At 30.8% G+C, this 18871-nt stretch overlaps 3 protein-coding genes across 3 annotated transcripts; 2 read left to right on the top strand and 1 right to left on the bottom strand.

The window, feature by feature from the left end:
- Window positions 1–2882: 2882 nt before the first annotated feature.
- LOC106767125 lies at window positions 2883–5562 on the top strand. The gene is made up of 6 exons (XM_014651957.2): window positions 2883–3008; window positions 3141–3249; window positions 4015–4390; window positions 4589–5072; window positions 5161–5216; window positions 5295–5562. Exons 1-6 carry the CDS (start codon window positions 2966–2968, stop codon window positions 5340–5342), a joined length of 1116 nt encoding a protein of 371 aa, XP_014507443.1. The 5' UTR covers window positions 2883–2965; the 3' UTR covers window positions 5343–5562.
- Window positions 5563–9435: 3873 nt separating this feature from the next.
- LOC106767213 (hypersensitive-induced reaction 1 protein) lies at window positions 9436–11142 on the top strand. The gene is made up of 5 exons (XM_014652054.2): window positions 9436–9624; window positions 9881–10001; window positions 10093–10184; window positions 10283–10379; window positions 10472–11142. The coding sequence occupies exons 1-5, from the start codon at window positions 9436–9438 to the stop codon at window positions 10825–10827; spliced, it is 855 nt and encodes a 284-aa protein (XP_014507540.1). The 3' UTR covers window positions 10828–11142.
- Window positions 11143–14249: 3107 nt separating this feature from the next.
- Window positions 14250–18123, bottom strand: LOC106767926 (probable WRKY transcription factor 61). Its single transcript, XM_014652892.2, has 6 exons — window positions 18009–18123; window positions 17705–17912; window positions 16284–16337; window positions 15682–16182; window positions 15487–15600; window positions 14250–15396 (listed from the first exon to the last, which is right to left on the bottom strand). The coding sequence occupies exons 2-6, from the start codon at window positions 17825–17827 to the stop codon at window positions 14422–14424; spliced, it is 1767 nt and encodes a 588-aa protein (XP_014508378.1). The 5' UTR covers window positions 17828–17912; window positions 18009–18123; the 3' UTR covers window positions 14250–14421.
- Between the last annotated feature and the right edge of the window lie 748 nt (window positions 18124–18871).

The raw sequence follows: 18871 nt of genomic DNA, 5'->3' as shown, positions 1-18871 counted from the left end.
ACAAAAACTTATCATTACAATTTCAACTACTGTTATTATTTAGCATTAATTTACATATTTAAATATTTCGTTATTATCGTATCATTACTAAGATCATATTTTTTATATCGATAAATTTACTGTGTGAAGTAAGAGAGAGTGAGACAATCACCTGTTTGTATTGGTTGATTTGCAAGTAATGGAAAGCGACTTGAGAGTGATGCACCCAATTTCACTGTTTACGAGGAGATTTGAAAGGATATATTGTAGGGGTTCGTTACAATGACAAAACTACTCATTGTTTCTTGTTTGAATCTTGGATAAATTATGTTGTACGTTTTATAAGATTGTATAAATATCTTAAATAGGATAGGTTTTCTTTTTTTTTTATATATATATATCTCGATTTGATTCCTAATTTCAGTGCAATTAGACCTTAATCGTTAATAGCGTGAATCAATGTTAAATAAACCATGATTAGAAATTTTGATGTGTAATTTTCAAATTACCTTATTTAATAAACAATTCATTATGTGGAATTTTATTTTTAAAATAGAAAAGATGGAATATTTGATTAAAATAGAGTTTATGGCCAAATTACATATTGAAATTTTGAGTTTATTTATCAACCTTGGGAATTGAATTCGCAATTAGTGAAATTATGGTTCATTAATGAAGTTTCTCTCCCCTAGGAACTGGTTTGTTGGACCTAGGAAAGGAATGGCATTAAAGGTTAATAAATGTTATTTTATTGTAGTTTACAATTCATTGTTTCCTGATTATTTTTTTATGATGTCTTATAGAATTTGTGTTTTGGAAAACCATATTATTAGTTTTAGGGTATGATGTTTTAAATGTTCGGATGTAATGTTTTAAATATGGATGTATTTTCTCGTCATGTTGAAACATGTTCTAGTTGTGATCCATCTTTAAATTTACTTTTGAGTGTTTGTTTTAATGTATTGTTGTTTTTAAACCAATTCAAACATTTCTATATTATTTATTGAATTTACACATCTTAAAAATATACAATGATTTAAAACAATTAAAAAAAAAGTTGTTAAATTATTTTATTTTATGAGATGTAAATATACACGTTCAAAATATTTGTTAGTTTAAATTATTTTTTATTAACATTACTTTCTATTAATAACCTTACAACAATTATAAACAAAATTTAATGTAAAATACAAGTATAAATAAATGTAATGTTGTTAAAAAAGTATTTAATAAAATTATTTGTATAATATTTATATAAAAATAAATAAGATTGTTTAATTTTAAAAAGAAACAGGTTTGAATCGAGACAAAACAAAAATAAATGACAATTGGTATGACAATTACACCGGATTAAAATAAATAAAAATTAAGAAACCGATTTAAATTTTTTTCTAAAAAAATAAAGACGAATAAGACGATTTAATCTTCATTTTACCACTCATATTTATTTAGTTGACAATTGTCCCTAAAATTTGGTTCTTTAGGCATCTGACATTTTTTATTTATTAACTTTATTCCTCTACATGCATATCTGAGTCACTATGTATATCAACAAGAATGTTAAAATCTAAGACATTTTAAAACAATCATTCCCCAAACAAAACTCAACCACTAAAATACAAAGATTTAAATATATAGTTCTCAATCAAAGCAAAATCTAGTGATTAAGTCACTTTTACTTTTATATCTACTTCATTTATCTGTTAGTTCTATTAAAATCACAATTATTTGTAATCCTTTATTGCGATTAAATTTATAGTTTAAACACAAACTTATTAAATTTTTAGGGATCTATAACAAGCTACCCAAATTCCAATTATTCCAATATATAATAACAAAAATTCAAAAGATAATTTTTCTCAACTAACCCACGCTGAAATTGGTTTCTAGAGTAAATAAAGACTCTATCTATTTGAAAATATGATCCTTTAAAAATGATTCCTAATTTTTTAACACTTTTTTAAGTACAATCAAAATTTGAAAGATATAAAATATGGAAATAAAATTTTGGAGAGATTTTGAAAAGAAAAAGAAAAAGAAAAGGGATAGAAGGAGAAAAGAAAAGAAAATATAAGAATAAAGGATGGGAGCATCAATTCTAAAATATATATTAAATACATAATATATATATATATATATATATATATATATATATATATATATATATATATAATTTTAACTAATGAATATAAAATAATGTAATGAAGATTGCAAACACAATGTCTACATTTTCTCTACTTATATATAATTACGATGTTCAATATTTTCTAAAAATGTAATTTTAAAATATTTGAAAAAGTATTTATATTTATATTATATAGTATAAAGTAATTTTTTTTCAATCAAATTATCAAAATATAAGTTTATACTATTGTTTCACCAAAGAGGGTGATTATGGATAACTCCCAACTGACTTGGTTTTCATTTTTATTATTTCTTCCTTTACTTATTAAATATTAGGTCATTCCACTATTAAATTCAATAATCAATGATTATAATTATTTCATATTGGCTTCTTATTTATATAAAATATAATGATTTTTTTCTTATTTATACAAATATAATGAATTTTTTATTTATCACTAATCTAGTTATAATCCAATCACATTTTACATATTATCTAGGTGATATGATTTTAATTCGACTACAAATTTAAAATAGAAAAAAAAAATCTGATATAGTACACAACATTGACGGCTTCAAAGTGTAAGGAGAAAAACGTTTGGTAGTTAAAAAATAGAGCCGCAGTTTCTTTACCATTCCAAACGGAAAAAAGACGGAATAAAAAAAAGCGGTCGTTTTTTAAAATTTGAAATTCAAAACAAAACATCACAAACTGACACGGGAGTTGTTCCACTCCACCCAACCAGAGGGATTGCATGTTTTCCCGCTCATTCTGACTTTTATAAACCCATTTTCTATTTTTATATTTAAAACATCAGAAACCACCACCAGTCAGTGTTATTTCTCAATTCTGAAGCAGAAGATGGAAATGGAAGAACCCGTGAAGGAACAGTCTCTCTCTGTTGGTACTTTTTTTCTCCTTCTCTCCCAATTCGTGCATGTTTTTGTTTGGAGTGACAGTGATAATAGTAATAGTATACTAATAGTTACGTGAAATTGAGTCATGAGAATTGAATTGTATGGTGGTTCTATTTCAGGAAATTCTGCGAGATCTAAACTCCTGAGGTATCCACTACGATCGTCCTCTAAATTCAAAGAAAGCAAACCAGACCCACCTGATGCCACCATTTCTTCTGCATCTAAAAGGTACTTTCTCATGTCTTCTTCTTATCATGTTAGATTACGTCATTAGATATTTTCTTGATTGAGAGACAATTTCATTTACTTATTCTTGTCTTAGAATAGTTTTGAATTTCGATCTTACTAATATGCTTCTGATATGGATGACATTCTCTGCACTAATTACGAATATTGTACTTAATTTGGCATTACTCATGTTTGAGGATAAAAGAACTTCAGTAGTCTCTACTTTTATTATTTGTACGCGTTGGTTCCTTTGATTTTTAAAGTTTGTCGCTTTAAAACATAAGTTTAGTCCCTTTGCAGCTTTTACAGGGACTAAAACTCAAGTTCTCTTCACTCATAAGGCCAAATTATTATCCTTTTTTTTTTGGTGTGTGTGGAAAAGTTGCAAATTATATTACTCTGCAAGTTTAGGCCTTAACTCTCTCTATTGGAGAGCTTTATGTTCCGCTTTGTTTTTAAGCTATTTAGGTTGTGTTTGGGAATTGGGACAGTGGTAGGGAAATCACGTGGTTGTTGAAAATCCCACGTTCACAAAAATAAACAATAAATAATATGTAAAGAAAATAATGAATTCATTTGCTTAATATTTTGTATCGTAGTTGATATGATATTTAAATTCCCAGAATTTATTTCTTTGAACTTCTGATATTAATTTCAGTTCTTACTTGCTTCGTTGTTTGACCTCTCTTCTCAAGGCAACATGATTAGTGGCTTTTGTATGAACTGTGAAATTTGAATTTATTGAAAAAGAACTTTCATTTTCAGAGGTTTAAGTACTCCTAGTGTAAGCAGAAGTGTGGTTGGTCTTAATTTCTCCGGAAAGGACAAGTCCACTGGTGCTAAACCACCAAGGAGACTCTCTGTTCCTGCCAAAGCCTCTTCCTCTCCAAACCCAAAGTTGATTGGCAACATTACCCCAATCTCAGAGACCAGAAAAATTAGGTATGGTAATGATGACCAAGGGCCTCAAAGCAGAAGTCAAACACCCGCATCGGACATTTCCAAAACACACGGCCGAATGAAGTTCAATCTCATTTCTTCCTCTTCATATTGGCTAAACCAGATCCATCTCTCTGAATCTGCTGCTAAGCACTCTGTTTCACTTGGATTCTTCAAACTGGCTTGGGAAGCAAGATGTGAGGTAACAATGTCTATCAGTAGACATTGGTTTTTTTTTTTTCCTTTTTTTATCTTCTTCACTTGTTTTTGCCTGCCTTATTATCTTTACGGATTGCAATTTGCAACAGAAAACAGTATCTTTTCCCTGTTCTTTTATCAATTATAATTGAACCCTTTTCCGTTTCATGATTCCTTGGTTCAACGGGAACAACCACCATAGCCGTTCCCAAAGATGCAGGACGAGCTAAAATCTTATGTGCAAAGACATCGGCTTGCAGAACTCGAAGAAGTGAAAGAACTGCTTCAAAGCTATCGCATTGCAGAAAATATCGAGCAGAGCCAAGTTTCTGAAAGCATTTCGCAGGTGCTAGAGGAGGGAACTCGATCCTCCGGTGAAGAAGTACACTGCTGTTCTTCATCAATCACGGATACTGAAATAGTGAAACCGGAACCATTGGAAACGGAAACCACTCCACTTACTCCTGTTAAAACAGAGCAATCAAAGAAGGAAACTGACCAAAAGAATAACCTCGGATCCACGTTGAGAGAAGATCTCAAAAAGAACCCTGCAAATTCAAGACCTGCTGCTTCTGACAAGGGGAGCTCTGGGTTGGTTAAAAAATCAAAGAAGCCAACTAAGCAACAGACTAAGAAGGGAAGCAGTGGGGTCAATAAACAACACAAAAAATCTGATGTTATTAAAGGCAAGAGTGCAACAATATTTCTCCTTCAACATTGATGATATTTTTTTCGTTCAGTTAGTCTGACATTTCATGATTTTCTCTTTCGCAGTTCCAATCAGCCCTACAGGTTCTGAAGAAAATGCACATGGAAACAAAGAAAATATGGTAATAACTCACTCACTAATAAATATAATTTTTGACAAAGTTGTATATGACTAATCATTTTGCTTATTTCACGTGTAGGACGTTCGGTCAACTGATGAGGTCAGTTTGTTGACAGAAGTCTCGTAAACAAGACTGCAGATATTAATTTAATCCTCAAACTTTGCTTACAATGCTTTATGTTTGCCCAGTTTGTCTCTCTATAGGAAAACAGGGTGAAAATTGTTTTCATACCGTTTTGTGCTTCCGTTTCTTGATGTGTTATCAAACCAAACTGTATTAAATATTCTGGCTGGTCTTGTCTATTTTAAGTGCTTTTATAATTATAATATAGATTTCTGACATGTAATTAGCATGTTTAAAATCATTATTTCTTAAATGATAATATGGATTTCAACGTTTTAATAATGTCTTGTGATACGTTAAATGATACATAATGTTTAAATTGGAATATGATAAATGAAGTTTAAATTTGGAATATGATGCCAAAATATAATATCTTCCAAAATGAGAAAATTTTAACCTGAATTTAGATTCATTTTAACCAAACAATATATTCTCTTTCTCTCTTTAGAATAATATTCGTGTTTCGACATGTTCTTGAGACTGAAGTTTGCTGATATTTTCTGTTTTTGAAATGATTTAAGTGTGGGTTTGATAAGAAGTTATGTTTACGTGACTTTTATTATAAGAATACGCAAACACAATTTAATTTAAATTATTATAATAATTGTCAAATTGGGTTTGAACATAAATTATGTTAACGTGATTTTTATTATAAGAATACGAAAACACTATTTAATTGAGATTATTATAAGAATACGAAAACACTATTTAATTGAGATTATTATAATAAGTTTGATTTATCATAAAACTACGTAAAGTATTCCCAAATTAAAAACTTGAAAAAGTTAAATCTTTTTTTTTTATAATAATAATAATACTTTTTTTACAATATTAATAAATCCAGTATTAGTTATATAGTTTATTATTAATAAAAATTATAATATTAATAATATTAATAATACTATTATTGTAGATTTTTATTATGATTTAATATGATTCTATATAAGTTATGAATTTTTTATATTATAAACAAATTTTTATTTTAGAAAACATAGTTCAAATTTATTCCTACAAATCCCTTATGATTTTAATTTTATTTTTCAATTTAACTTATTTTATAATTTTCAATTTTAACTTAAATTTCATTCTAACATAATTTTAACTATTTACATTTAAATTTATATCATTTTTACCTTAAAAATAAAATATAATCATTTAATATATCCATAACATCATACACAATTTTTTTTCTCTCAAATATACTCAGATCATTAAATTTTTTCGTTAATCCAAACAACTTCAATTTCTTCTTTTCCTCCTAAATTTGTTCAAATTTACTCTCAAAATCAATCTTCAAATCCAAACACAACACATTTTAACCATTATAAAGAAAGGTCTTTTTGTGTCTTCAAAGTAATTGTAAATAATTTTTTCTTTTGTTTTTCAACAAAATCATTGATGTTTCATATTCTCCAACACCGTAATAAAAATTTTCTCTCTGAAATCTAGAAACTCCTTTTCCAACAATTTTACTTTGTTAGCAATACTCGATAATTTGTTTGAGTATTTCTTAATTATCCTATACTCTTCCATACTTTGAAGCTCAAACTCTCTTACCTAAGTTTAAAACTTTCATGTCTTGAATACTCTTGTTTTTTTTATATTTTTCTTTCAAATAATCTCAAATTCCTTTAGTCGACTTTAGAGTCACAATCCTATTAAAGTTAATTTGTAAAGCATTACTAAACAAGCATGATTATACCCTTGTTATCTTTGTCTTTTTTTCTCCTTTTGCATTTTTTTATCTGATGGGATTTTGAAGCACTATATCATCATCTTCCTCCACAACTTTCCATAAATTTAGTTTCTCTAAATAAGTTTGTTTTCTCCGTAAATCACAACTTTCACCATCATAGAGTGGAATATCAACTTCTAAGATTTTTTTTTCCATTTTGTAAGTCTCATAAAAATTTGGCTTTGATACCATTTTTGGGATTTGTAGGATTTTTGAAAATACGATAAATACAAAAAATAAGTTATATGTAAAACTTGATATTTTATTTTATTCAATATAGAAAAAAAAATGTAGCAAGTATTTCTAATTGGATCAATGATCGTAAACCCAATTGGTTACTTTCAATTACATAAATTATTGAAAACTCATTTCAAAATAAGACATTTCTCTTTTTTATAAGAACTTATGTACTAGAAATAATAATATCTCCAATTATAGCTCTTATGGGTGTAAAATATATGTTTTCTCATCATTTCCATAATTTATTAGACAAATGAGTGTATTTCAATTAGGGTCATATTTTATAATTACGATTCTACCATATAACTTTTTTTTTTCATTCCATTAAAAAACAATTTGACGATACAGGCGATTATGACCATGTTGAATATTTCATAAATTTAAATAATTTCTAATTTCTAAAACTGAAAAATAGTTCTAAAACTATTTTTTTTCTTCTAAAAACTAAATTAAATAAAAAAATATTAAATAAATATTTTAAACCTTGTATAAAGAATTAGAAATATCTTCCCTACTATCCTAGATCTTCATAAACTTCAAGTTTGCGATATTTTAACATTACTTTTATTTATTAATGTAAGTTTAAGTTTTTACATAATAATTGAAAAACTAAAGTTTTAATTTAGCATCAGTTAGATGTTTTTTTTTGTTTTTGTTTTGGTTTAATACCTCCCTTGTTCTTCGTATTTGTGTGAAAATTTCAATTCGGTCCTCAAGTTTTGAACTGTCTCAATTGGGTCATAATTTTTGTAAAAATGCACACATTTTACCCCAACCGTGTTAACTGATCTCAAACGGCGTTAAGTTTAGCTGACGTGGTATGTTGACATGTTGGCTTAATCCCTTCTTGGTCCTCGTATTTGTGTGAAAATCTCAGTTCGGTCCTCAAGTTTTGAACTGTCTCAATTGGGTTATAATTTTGGTAAAATTGCACACATTTTACCCCAGTCGCTAACTGATCTCATTGTGCAACAGTTATCTTCTACTATTAGTCAAATAAATAGCTTAAAGGCCGGTGATGAACCTATAGGTTACCAAGTTGGTTCATATGCAGAAAAGGCTGTGAGACTGATTGCACTGGTTACGCGAGTTTTCCGGTGACTTTATTTTTTGAGCCACGTGAAACACTGCTTATTTTAAAAAACAATTCATATAATTAAATAATACACGTCAACATGTCTTCTGGCTACCACGTCAGCTAAACTTAACGTCAATTGAGATCAGTTAGCGATTGGGGTAAAATGTGTGCAATTTTACCAAAATTATAACCCATTTGAGACAGTTCAAAACTTGAGGACCGAACTGAAATTTTCACACAAATACGAGGACCAAGAAGGGATTAAGCCAACACATCAGCATACCACGTCAGCTAAACTTAACGTCGTTTGAGATCAGTTAACGGTTGAGGTAAAATGTGTGCATTTTTACAAAAATTATGACCCAATTGAAACAGTTCAAAACTTGAGGACCGAACTGAGATTTTCACACAAATACGAGGACTAAGGGAGGTATTAAGCCTTTCGTTTTTAAAGCTTGTTATTAGGTTAACCTAGTATCACATTTTCTTCCCATTCATGTTGACTTCTCGGTTTTCAGGCTTCAATGGGCAATAATTAAAAGTTCTATTATCACTGCGATTCAATTTCAGCTCTTCAAGATTTTGGCTAGGAATATAGGGATTGGTTCCGAAGTCTGCGTAGTTTGTGTGCAATGGTTACCCATTGGCTAATTATTTATATATTATTAGTGTTGGACTGAGGTTGTTTGGCTTCTCATGGTAGTGAGCATGCAATTCTGGGTTTTCGACAGACAATATATGAATTGTATATGTTTATGATATAGAATATACGGTTAAAACAGATACCTCATGACTTATGGTAGTGATGAATATGTCAAGAATACCAAGTATCTGTCTACTCTCAGTGTTCAAGAGCTCCTTCTTGCTAATAATTTAAGCAAGAGCTCCTACAGCTCTCTCATGTCAGACTTCCTTTCCAAGCCTCCATCTTTATGGTACCATTTTGATTCTCTTTATTTTCCTTCTAACTTGTAACTTTTCCTGTCTCCAATTCTGTTTATTTGAGTTCGTGCTCATACATTTGAATGTTGCCGTTAACAGCAATGGGGAATTTTTTGTGTTGTGTGAAAGTTGAGCAATCTACAGTTGCTATAAAAGAAGGATTTGGACGATTTGAGAAGGTGCTTCAGCCAGGATGCCATTGGATGCCATGGTTCCTTGGGAAACAACTTGCTGGTCATCTCTCTCTTCGACAACAACAATTAGATCTTCGTTGTGAGACCAAGACAAAGGTTTGTTTTTGCCTAACACTTTAACTATAACCAAAGATTTTAAGGCATTTCGGCCTTTAATCACCATGAGTACTAATGAAAAAGATTTCGAGATCAATGATTAGTCTAAGACATGAAAAGGCTTGATTTGTTGTTGTATGTTCGTTTGTCTTTCAGACTAGTGCTGGTTACTTTCAGTTCTCTATGTACGACATGTTATATATTCTGTGAATATTTATTATATTTTCCCGTGAATTGAATGTTTGTCTTCTTACAGGATAATGTCTTTGTTAATGTCGTTGCCTCAATTCAATATCGTGCCCTGGCCGAGAGGGCCAATGATGCTTTTTACAGACTTAGCAATACAAAGACCCAAATTCAGGCATATGTTTTTGATGGTATAATCCATAATATTCAGTAACAGAATCCTGAAACAAGTGGTTTAAGCATATTTGATTAGCTAAGGTGAAATTTCTATTCTCATTGTAGTAATTAGGGCAAGTGTTCCAAAGCTCAACTTGGATGATGCTTTTGAGCAGAAAAATGAAATTGCCAGAGCTGTGGAAGAAGAACTTGAGAAGGTTTTTTCTATTTTTTAAATGTAAACATTTTTTATTTACTTATAGGAGGAACTGTCAATTTATGTTAATTTGAATACTATGCTTTATTGTCTTCATAGGCTATGTCAGCTTACGGGTTCGAAATTGTTCAAACACTGATTGTTGATATAGACCCAGATGATCGTGTGAAGCGAGCTATGAATGAAATCAATGCCGGTATGTTATATGAGTGTTGTATGTTATACTAGCAATCTTTCCTTTGGTCATGGAATGACTTATATTTTTATGCTGCTTTTTGCCTTTATCAGCTGCAAGATTGAGGGTGGCAGCTAATGAGAAGGCAGAGGCAGAGAAGATCTTGCTAATTAANCGAGCAGAGGGTGAGGCTGAATCTAAATATCTCTCTGGATTGGGTATTGCTCGCCAACGTCAAGCAATTGTGGATGGATTGAGAGACAGTGTGCTTGGATTCTCAGTCAATGTACCTGGGACGACTGCAAAAGATGTTATGGACATGGTNCTTGTCACTCAGTATTTTGATACTATGAAAGAAATTGGCGCTGCCTCCAAGTCTTCTGCTGTCTTCATTCCACATGGGCCTGGTGCTGTTCGCGATGTTGCTACCCAAATTCGTGATGGCCTTCTTCAGGCTTCTCATGAGTAGCTTCTACTAAACCAAGATCTTATATTTCCTTTGCATTGGAGAATGGTGAAGCTATAGCGCCTGTGGTTATATACTTGTGTTTCTGTGCATTTTTTTGTTATTTGGTTTTAGAATAAACTGCTAAATTGATCCTCCAAAAATGATAGCATCAACTGATTTATCTTCTAAATATTTTTGGCATCAAATTAGTCCCACAAATATCTAAGACTTTACCACCTTTGTTCTAAAATTAGTCTTTGATTTGTATCTTTGAGGGATTGATTTGTTGGCCAAAATCCTTTGGAGGACCAGTTTCTGTGCATTTTTTATTTACACTTTGAGACAGTCAAGTAAATACTGTGTACTCCGTTGTCTTTATTTTCAATAATGTATAATAAAACTATAAAGTTTCTGTATATAAAAGTTGTCTAGATAGTGGAAGTTGCATATAAATTTCTTATATACCGTTAGAGAATGATTCGTTCTAATCCTTAAACTCTGTGGAAAATGCTTCCAGTCAACGTTGTACGATAGAAACGTCCCAGTTGCGTTCCTTAATTTGGGTCTAGAATCAGGACGACAAAAACAAAAATCTTAATCAACATATTATAACATTCTCAATTATTTATCCAATATAAACAATGATTGATTGAGAGAGAAACCGATATGTGTGGCACTGCTTCAACTATATCTATATCTCCACTATCTAAACACTATTCTTCAAATACCATACATTTAAAATAATTAATTTATTATATCATGCCATTTTTTCGGTTAATGTTTTTAAATTTTATATTATTTTTCAAAATTTCATGTCAAAAATAGTTCAATAACTTAATCATTGTCAAATAAATTTAATTTATAAAATACTTTGCCAGAACCCACCTTTTTATATAGATCACGGTGTTAAATAGTTATCTTTTATATGGAGGTGTTTAAAGAGCTTACTTTTTTATTTAATTCATTTTATGATATAAACACAAGAAAATAGTTTACAAGAAAGAATAATTTGCGATATGCCCTTTAGCTATTTTTATTTTCTTTTATGACTCTGGGTTAATTTATTTTAACAACGCATATCCTTTAAAAGAAATTATGAAAGAAGTTAAGTTATATGTAATGGTGACATTGTTTGGAAGAATTCGTTAAAGAATGTATAAGTTCTGATCATTATAATGAAGTCGTAGTATATGATGATAACTTTTGTGCAAGTTTAAGTCATTCTCACCCCTATGTAATATTTGATTAAAAACATAATTAAGTTAAATACTAATTAATCTAAATAAATCATACTTAATGATTTTAGTTAAAACTTTTGTAAAGGAAAACTTATGCATGTTATTAGTAATTTCATATTTTACTTGAAGTCGTGCTCACTTCTCATAACTTCAATGTGAATTTTTTTGAACTAAAGTTCTCATACACTCTAACAATTTCAATGTTAATTGGTTTTGAACTTAATATGTGTTGTTTTTTTATGAGTTTAGCATAATTGATTTTGATATGAAGTGTCATCTCTTCTAACGACTTCAGTATAATTTAAATTTTTATTAAAGTTGATACATTACAAAAATTCACAAACCTATCAACGAAAATAAATTGATCGATACATTTGAATTATCTAAAAATGTTACTAATGAATTTTAAATTTTTAATTATCCATAAATTTTATTAACAAAATCATTATCAATGAAATCATTACTGTACATTTTTTACACTTTCCATATTTTGACCATCGGTAATATTTTTTAGTGACAATAGATTATATAATATTATTATTAATATTATAAAATATGCAATTATTAATATTGATTATAACATATAAAAAAATATCATAAGAGATTATCAAATTGTTAAAAAATATAATTAATTATTTAAATTTAAATATAAATAGCAAGAATAGTTTTAATTACACTAAAATAAGATGGAATGATGATTGCATTTCAAAATCAAATTATACTGAAGCCGTAAAAAAAATGACAACTTTAATTTAAAATCAAATTACACTAAAATTGATAAAGGAAATGGTGACTTTTGTTCAAAATCTAATAAATTGAAGTCATTCAAATTAATTAAAAAATCATACTAAAATCACAAAAAAGATGCCGATTTCAGTTCAAAATAAGTTATACTAAAATTGTTGAAAATGAGCACAACTTTAATTAAAATACAAATTCCACCCAAGTTACTATGGGCTTGCATAAGTTCTCTTATGCAAAAACTGTAAATAAAATCATTTTTCCATATAGTTTTTTCAAATTAATTAATATTTAACCTAATTAGGTTTTTAATCAAATTATGTGAGTAGAGACTGAGTTGAATTTGCGCAGAAGTACTCGATGACTAAAACTCCACTGAGTTATTCCAAACAATGTTGTCACTATGCAGCATGATTTAATCCCTATTTTATAATTTATTTTTAAACGAAAATAACTTAAGATTTAGACATAAAATAATAGTATTTGTTTTTTTTTTATTCATAAGAAGTTATTTGATAAACACTTATCAAACAGCTAAAAATCACTGTTAAAATTCGTTTAAAGTTTTCCACGTAAAAAATAAAATTAAAAGAATCAGTAGTTAAAATAAATCTAAAATATGCTTAAAATAGCATTATTTTGAATATATATATATATATATAGTTATCCAGTTAGAAAGAAATCAAATAAATATTAGCGTTGGAAGATATTTACTTTTTCTTTACCAATTTACTTGTTTTGTAACTAATTTATTTTGACCATTATATTAAAAGAATAAAAAGATAACTTTGGCTGATGTCTGATTGAACTCTTCAATTGTCTGTCAGTTCTATAGACGCGTAAGTTAAGTTGTGGCCAACGTCTATATGACGGAAAAATAATTATAGTTTATCTAATTGTCAGGCTATAGATCTCAGTTCGGAAGGGACACCGATCTACCTGTCAGGTTATAGACTTCTGTGTGAAAGTATCCGACGTCTATATGGTGACTATAGATGTCGGCGTGGAGGTCAGCAACGTCTATATGGTAACTATTCACCTACCTGACAGACCTATAGACGTCTGTATGGAGTGACCCCGACGTCTATAATATTATAGATGTCGAATAAGACTGACCTCGATGTCTATAGGCCTGACTTATTTACAAACTTACCACCAATTATCAATTTACTAAGGTCTAAGGGATACCGTAAAACAACATTTTTCCACTGGTTTTTCCACTAGTGAAAAATGGATAATTCACATTCTAGTGTGCACATGTTTGGCAAGCAAAGAAGTCACACTACAATAACTTGTAAACTTATGCATCCCCATCAAAACATGAATCAAAACAACTTAAATAATAAGATTCCAAATAGAACGTTAATGAATAGTGTTCCCCAATTGAAAAGCAATTGCATGCATCCATTCGGGAAGCCACAGCATACAAGTCAATATCAAATGCAGTAGCTTCAGGCTCAGTCTTTAATTAATAAAGTATACTTCATCCAAAAATATTAAACAAAAAAGGAGTAAACATCTATGTTCATAATTTATTTAGGTGTTTTCTGCTGAATTTTACTTAGCATATATTAATTACATCAATGATCCAAGAAAAAAAACTACAGTTGCTGGTTATAGAAAAATCACCAATTATTTAATTGGTGGTGTCGCTATTATCAGCAGGAGAAGACGCAGATGCACTTTTGGGGGTAGAAAACGGCAAAGACGACGGCGGTAGAAACACCAAACTTTTCGTCTGTGTATTATTCGCTGGCGTTTTGTTCAAGAAGCTCGATGCACAACCATTGACTTTCGAAGTTGAACAAGACAAGGTAGAAGATGAATTATTAGACGCTGCAAACACCTCACCCCACTTCAAGTTCTGACCCGAACTTGGATTTTCACCAACACTGTTACCGCCTTGATTTCCTCGAACACCGCCACCAATAAACGAAGTGAGCGCTGCTGCCAAAGCTGATTGAAAAGTGGGGTCTGCTGTGATCACTTTCGTTGCTGCAGATATAGTATCAGCCGGTACACCACCTTGAGGAACGCTTGGAATATTGCTGCTGTTCTTTTGCAGATAGGATTGGTATATATTTTCCACTTGTTGCCTCCCAAAGTTTACATTCCCAAGTATGTTCCTGCTATTGTATGTAGGTTGAATAGTATTATTATTGGTAAGGAAGCCATTGCTCCAAGACAATGCGTTGATTTCTGAGGAATTACTGAAGCTTAGGCTTGAGGAAGATGGGTATCTGGGTTGGTTGTAGTTTGAAGTGAATCTAACGAAGGGTGACGAGGAAGAAGAAGCTGGGTGTGAAGTGAGGTCGAGAGTGATGGTTGGATGTGAAGGTGAAGACGACAGTGCAGGGTTCGACAGGTATAATTGCCTTGGTTTTGCACCATCTGATAGATAGAAATTGAGGCCGTGGAGATTGGAAGCAGAAGTGGGTGCTGTTGTTGAGGGTGCTGAGGCAGAGAGAGAGGTTGATGAACCAGAAAGAAGCATGGAGGCTGCTGCAGAAGTTGTGGATGCCATGGCAGTAGCCGAAGGTGGAAGAGTGTGGTTGTGGGTCCCTTCATACGTCGTAATTAAAATGGACATGTCATCGACACATCTTTGCACCTGAAATATGTACACATGATGTCTAGAATCATTTTGCTTTAAGGTAAATCGAAACTCTTGATGGTGATAGAAATAGATATAAATAGATACCTGTTTTCTTACTGGACATGATGGTGCAATGGTGCAACGATAGTAAGCTCGAGGGCAAGGATTTCCCTTTGCGATCTTCTGTCCATATTTCCTCCATTGGCATCCATCATTCATCTGTATGAACAGTAAATATGAATATGATAGTTGAGAAAAGAGGGTAATTAAATAGAAGGAGGTGAGAGAATAGAGATTGACTGTTGGAGTGTCACATCTTGCTCTAACGCAAACTCGTGGCTTCTTCATAGGGTTTTGCTGAGCAACTTCATCCTCTGTGTCCCTAATTGCCTTCTGTGTCTCCCCAGCTTCTTCCTTTCGATTTTCAGAACTGTTTTCTGGGCTTGGATTGGGCAAAGCTTCACTTGTGCTTCTTGACTTTGATTTGCACTCTAGTCCAAGAGTCAACTCTTGGTTAAACCCTTCATCATCCTTCAATGTCTTATAAACCTTTATTTTCTCTTCGTTTCTTTGATGGCTTGGAACTCTTCCTAGGCTCAGAGAAACTAGATCCGATTCCTCTACTGTGTCGTCTTCTTCGTTACCATTTTTCCTTTTTGTCCCTTGCTTAAGTATGTCTTGAAATTGCATTTCCAGTGTCCGATACTCATTCATTATTTTCTGCAGAGACCTCTTTAACCGTTCATTTTCTTCTCTAACCACACCCATTTCACTTTTCGTGCTCTCAAGTTCATCATCAACCTATACATACATATATATTCTTATAATAGTTCCTGAACAGTGGCAATGAAAATAGAATAAAATAAGAACTCATTGTATCATTATAAATTTATAATTAAAACCTCTTCCTTTTTGTCTGCTGATGTGCTTGGTCCAGCCTCCTCTATGGGTGGTTCCTGCATCGTACAGCAATAATCATCAAATTCTTTATTCATTGAAAATAACTGTTTACATATAAACGAGGTTATGTCATATATATTCCTATTAAGATAAACAACTACCTTGTTTCTACATGAAATGAAAATTTTGGGGGCAAAAGTGTGATTGTTATGTACAGTACTAGAATATGGAACGAACCTATTTGTATTCAATGACATACTATGTGACTACAAGAAACTCATCTAGAATCTTTCCCGTTCTTATTTGGACAGGTTAGAATCTATTGATTTTAACTTGCACGTGGATGAATTATATCATGTTGAAAATATAATTAATTTTCTTTTCAGGCACATGCGTTGGTCAACTCTTACCAGAGGTCATTAATTATTGAACTAACCCTTTTAGTAATGCTTGCCAAAGAGAATACAGTGTTTTCTATCATTTTCGCAAAGGCCATTGATCATGCATCATTGGACTTTTGTATCAGTTTCTAAGTTTTTTTTTTTTTTTTTTTAACTTTTGGTTTAAGATTTCTTTAGAAAGAAGAAAAACTTGGTTTAAGATTTTATGTACAAACTCATCATTCAAAAATGTTACTTCTTGATTAATTTGCACCGACTAAGATAAAGTTCTTTCACTTTTTTTTTTCTTCAGAAAATTCGTATTTAAAATCTTGCTTACAGGAAATTAGTTTCCTTACAACTTAATCTAAAGACGTTAATATTGACGTTTTCTTTTGAATACAAATCTTACATATTCTAGTTGACTAATTCAATTACTTTCATGTACTATTGTTCAAGTTGTAGATATACACCAAATGTTCCTTTCTTTATCGTTAACAGATAAATAAATAAATAATTATTCTTTCAATATATATATAAATATTTTGATATTTACAATGGATTTTACCAAACAAAATCCATAAAGATTAATTGGCTGTGATTTTAGGATACGACCAAAAAAGAGAATCCGAAACTGTTTTCGGGAAAAGCTATGCCCTGACAAGCGAGTTGAATTTGTTGTGAGGATTAAAAACAGGTTGCAGAAGACCGACCAAATTAAATTAAACACTCTATGTTTCAATTCTGGAAAACAGTAAGGAGGGGGAGAAGTAATCAACATGAAAATGATCTAAGTATCGAACAATTTACTGTGATTCTTTAAACAAGATCATTGTTTTAATTTCCTGGGTTGGTCATTTATGAAAGTCTTGAAGGATTTCTAGAGAGAAAAGAATATATCCTACATGAACTATAACACAAATGAGATGCATGCTTATAAAAACAAAAACAAAAACAAAATCTATGATTTATTGATGTTTTTGTGATTTAAGAGATAAAAATGATGGATGTTAATTAATTAGGAAGAGAATATTAATCTTCACCTCTAGAATAATTTCTTGTCTACGAGGACCATCTTCATCATCACCAACAGTATACTCATCAGTTCTGTTTTCTTCCTTGAGTCTTCCTCCTCCGTCACCAGATCTCTCGGAAGCAAGCTCCATTTGTTCCTTGATCTGTTTCTTTCTTCTGGGTCCTCCAACAAAGCCCTTCCTTTTATATTAGCATAGACACTGGAGAAAAAAGGGCCTGCATGAAGTATTACACACATGAAAAAAATTGACTAATTAAAACGAAAAAAAAGGAAGAAAATTATTGATTGGTGGCATCTTTGAAGTTTCGTACGTTTTGTAAAGTCACATGGCCCAAACGTCGACAACAACGGTTTTCAGGTCAAAATTTTTGCCACCATCAGTGACCGGAGCCTCTCTTAATTTCCTGTGTATCTATATCTATATCTATATATTATTTTAATTAATTAATTTCGTGGTCTTCTCTTTGAGTCAAGTATTTTAATCTAATGCGACTTCTTTGCCTTTGGCGTATATACACACACCAGTTAAAGATATAGTTAATAATATAAGATTTGAAGATATTTTTATCTCATTCATTTTCTTTTAGGAATGATGAGTGTAAATTTTAGATTTGGGTGTAGGTATTACAATTATTCACTGCCTCCATCTAGATATATAGGAAAAAGAAAATTCAGAAGTGGGACAAGTGGAGGGTCAAAGTAGGGTTGTGAGAATATATTCTTCATTGTTTCATGCTGATGTAGTGATGACATAGCTTCATAATATTATATCTAAGGTTTTAAGCTTCTACCAACTTGTTCGTGGACATAAATTAGCCATATATATTTGTTATAGGGTTCACTGACGTAACAACTCCCAAGGTAATTAAAGGAATGCTTAATGAATCTATCATGGCGACGGGCGATTTCTTTGAACAATACATCTTCCACCAAAAGTTTCATTTCGATTGGTTTATTTGTTTTGAACGTTGTTGTTTTTTTCTTTCTTCGGTAAGTCATGTTGTGAACATTAGAAGGTTAAGTTGCGAGTTTGTGCAGCAAAGTATTGTGCCCTTTCTGCAAGACAAAGAAGGTAGGTTACTCCATAGGTCTATAAATATATTCCTTTTTGTTCTTTCGAAGAAATTCACATTCGTATCTCATTCTCTTTATTTTCTCATTTCTTTCTTATATT

This window comes from Vigna radiata, chromosome 7 (genome assembly GCF_000741045.1).
Source record: "Vigna radiata var. radiata cultivar VC1973A chromosome 7, Vradiata_ver6, whole genome shotgun sequence".
Taxonomy (NCBI): Eukaryota; Viridiplantae; Streptophyta; class Magnoliopsida; order Fabales; family Fabaceae; genus Vigna; species Vigna radiata.
This window is presented reverse-complemented; position numbering and strand designations above follow the sequence as displayed.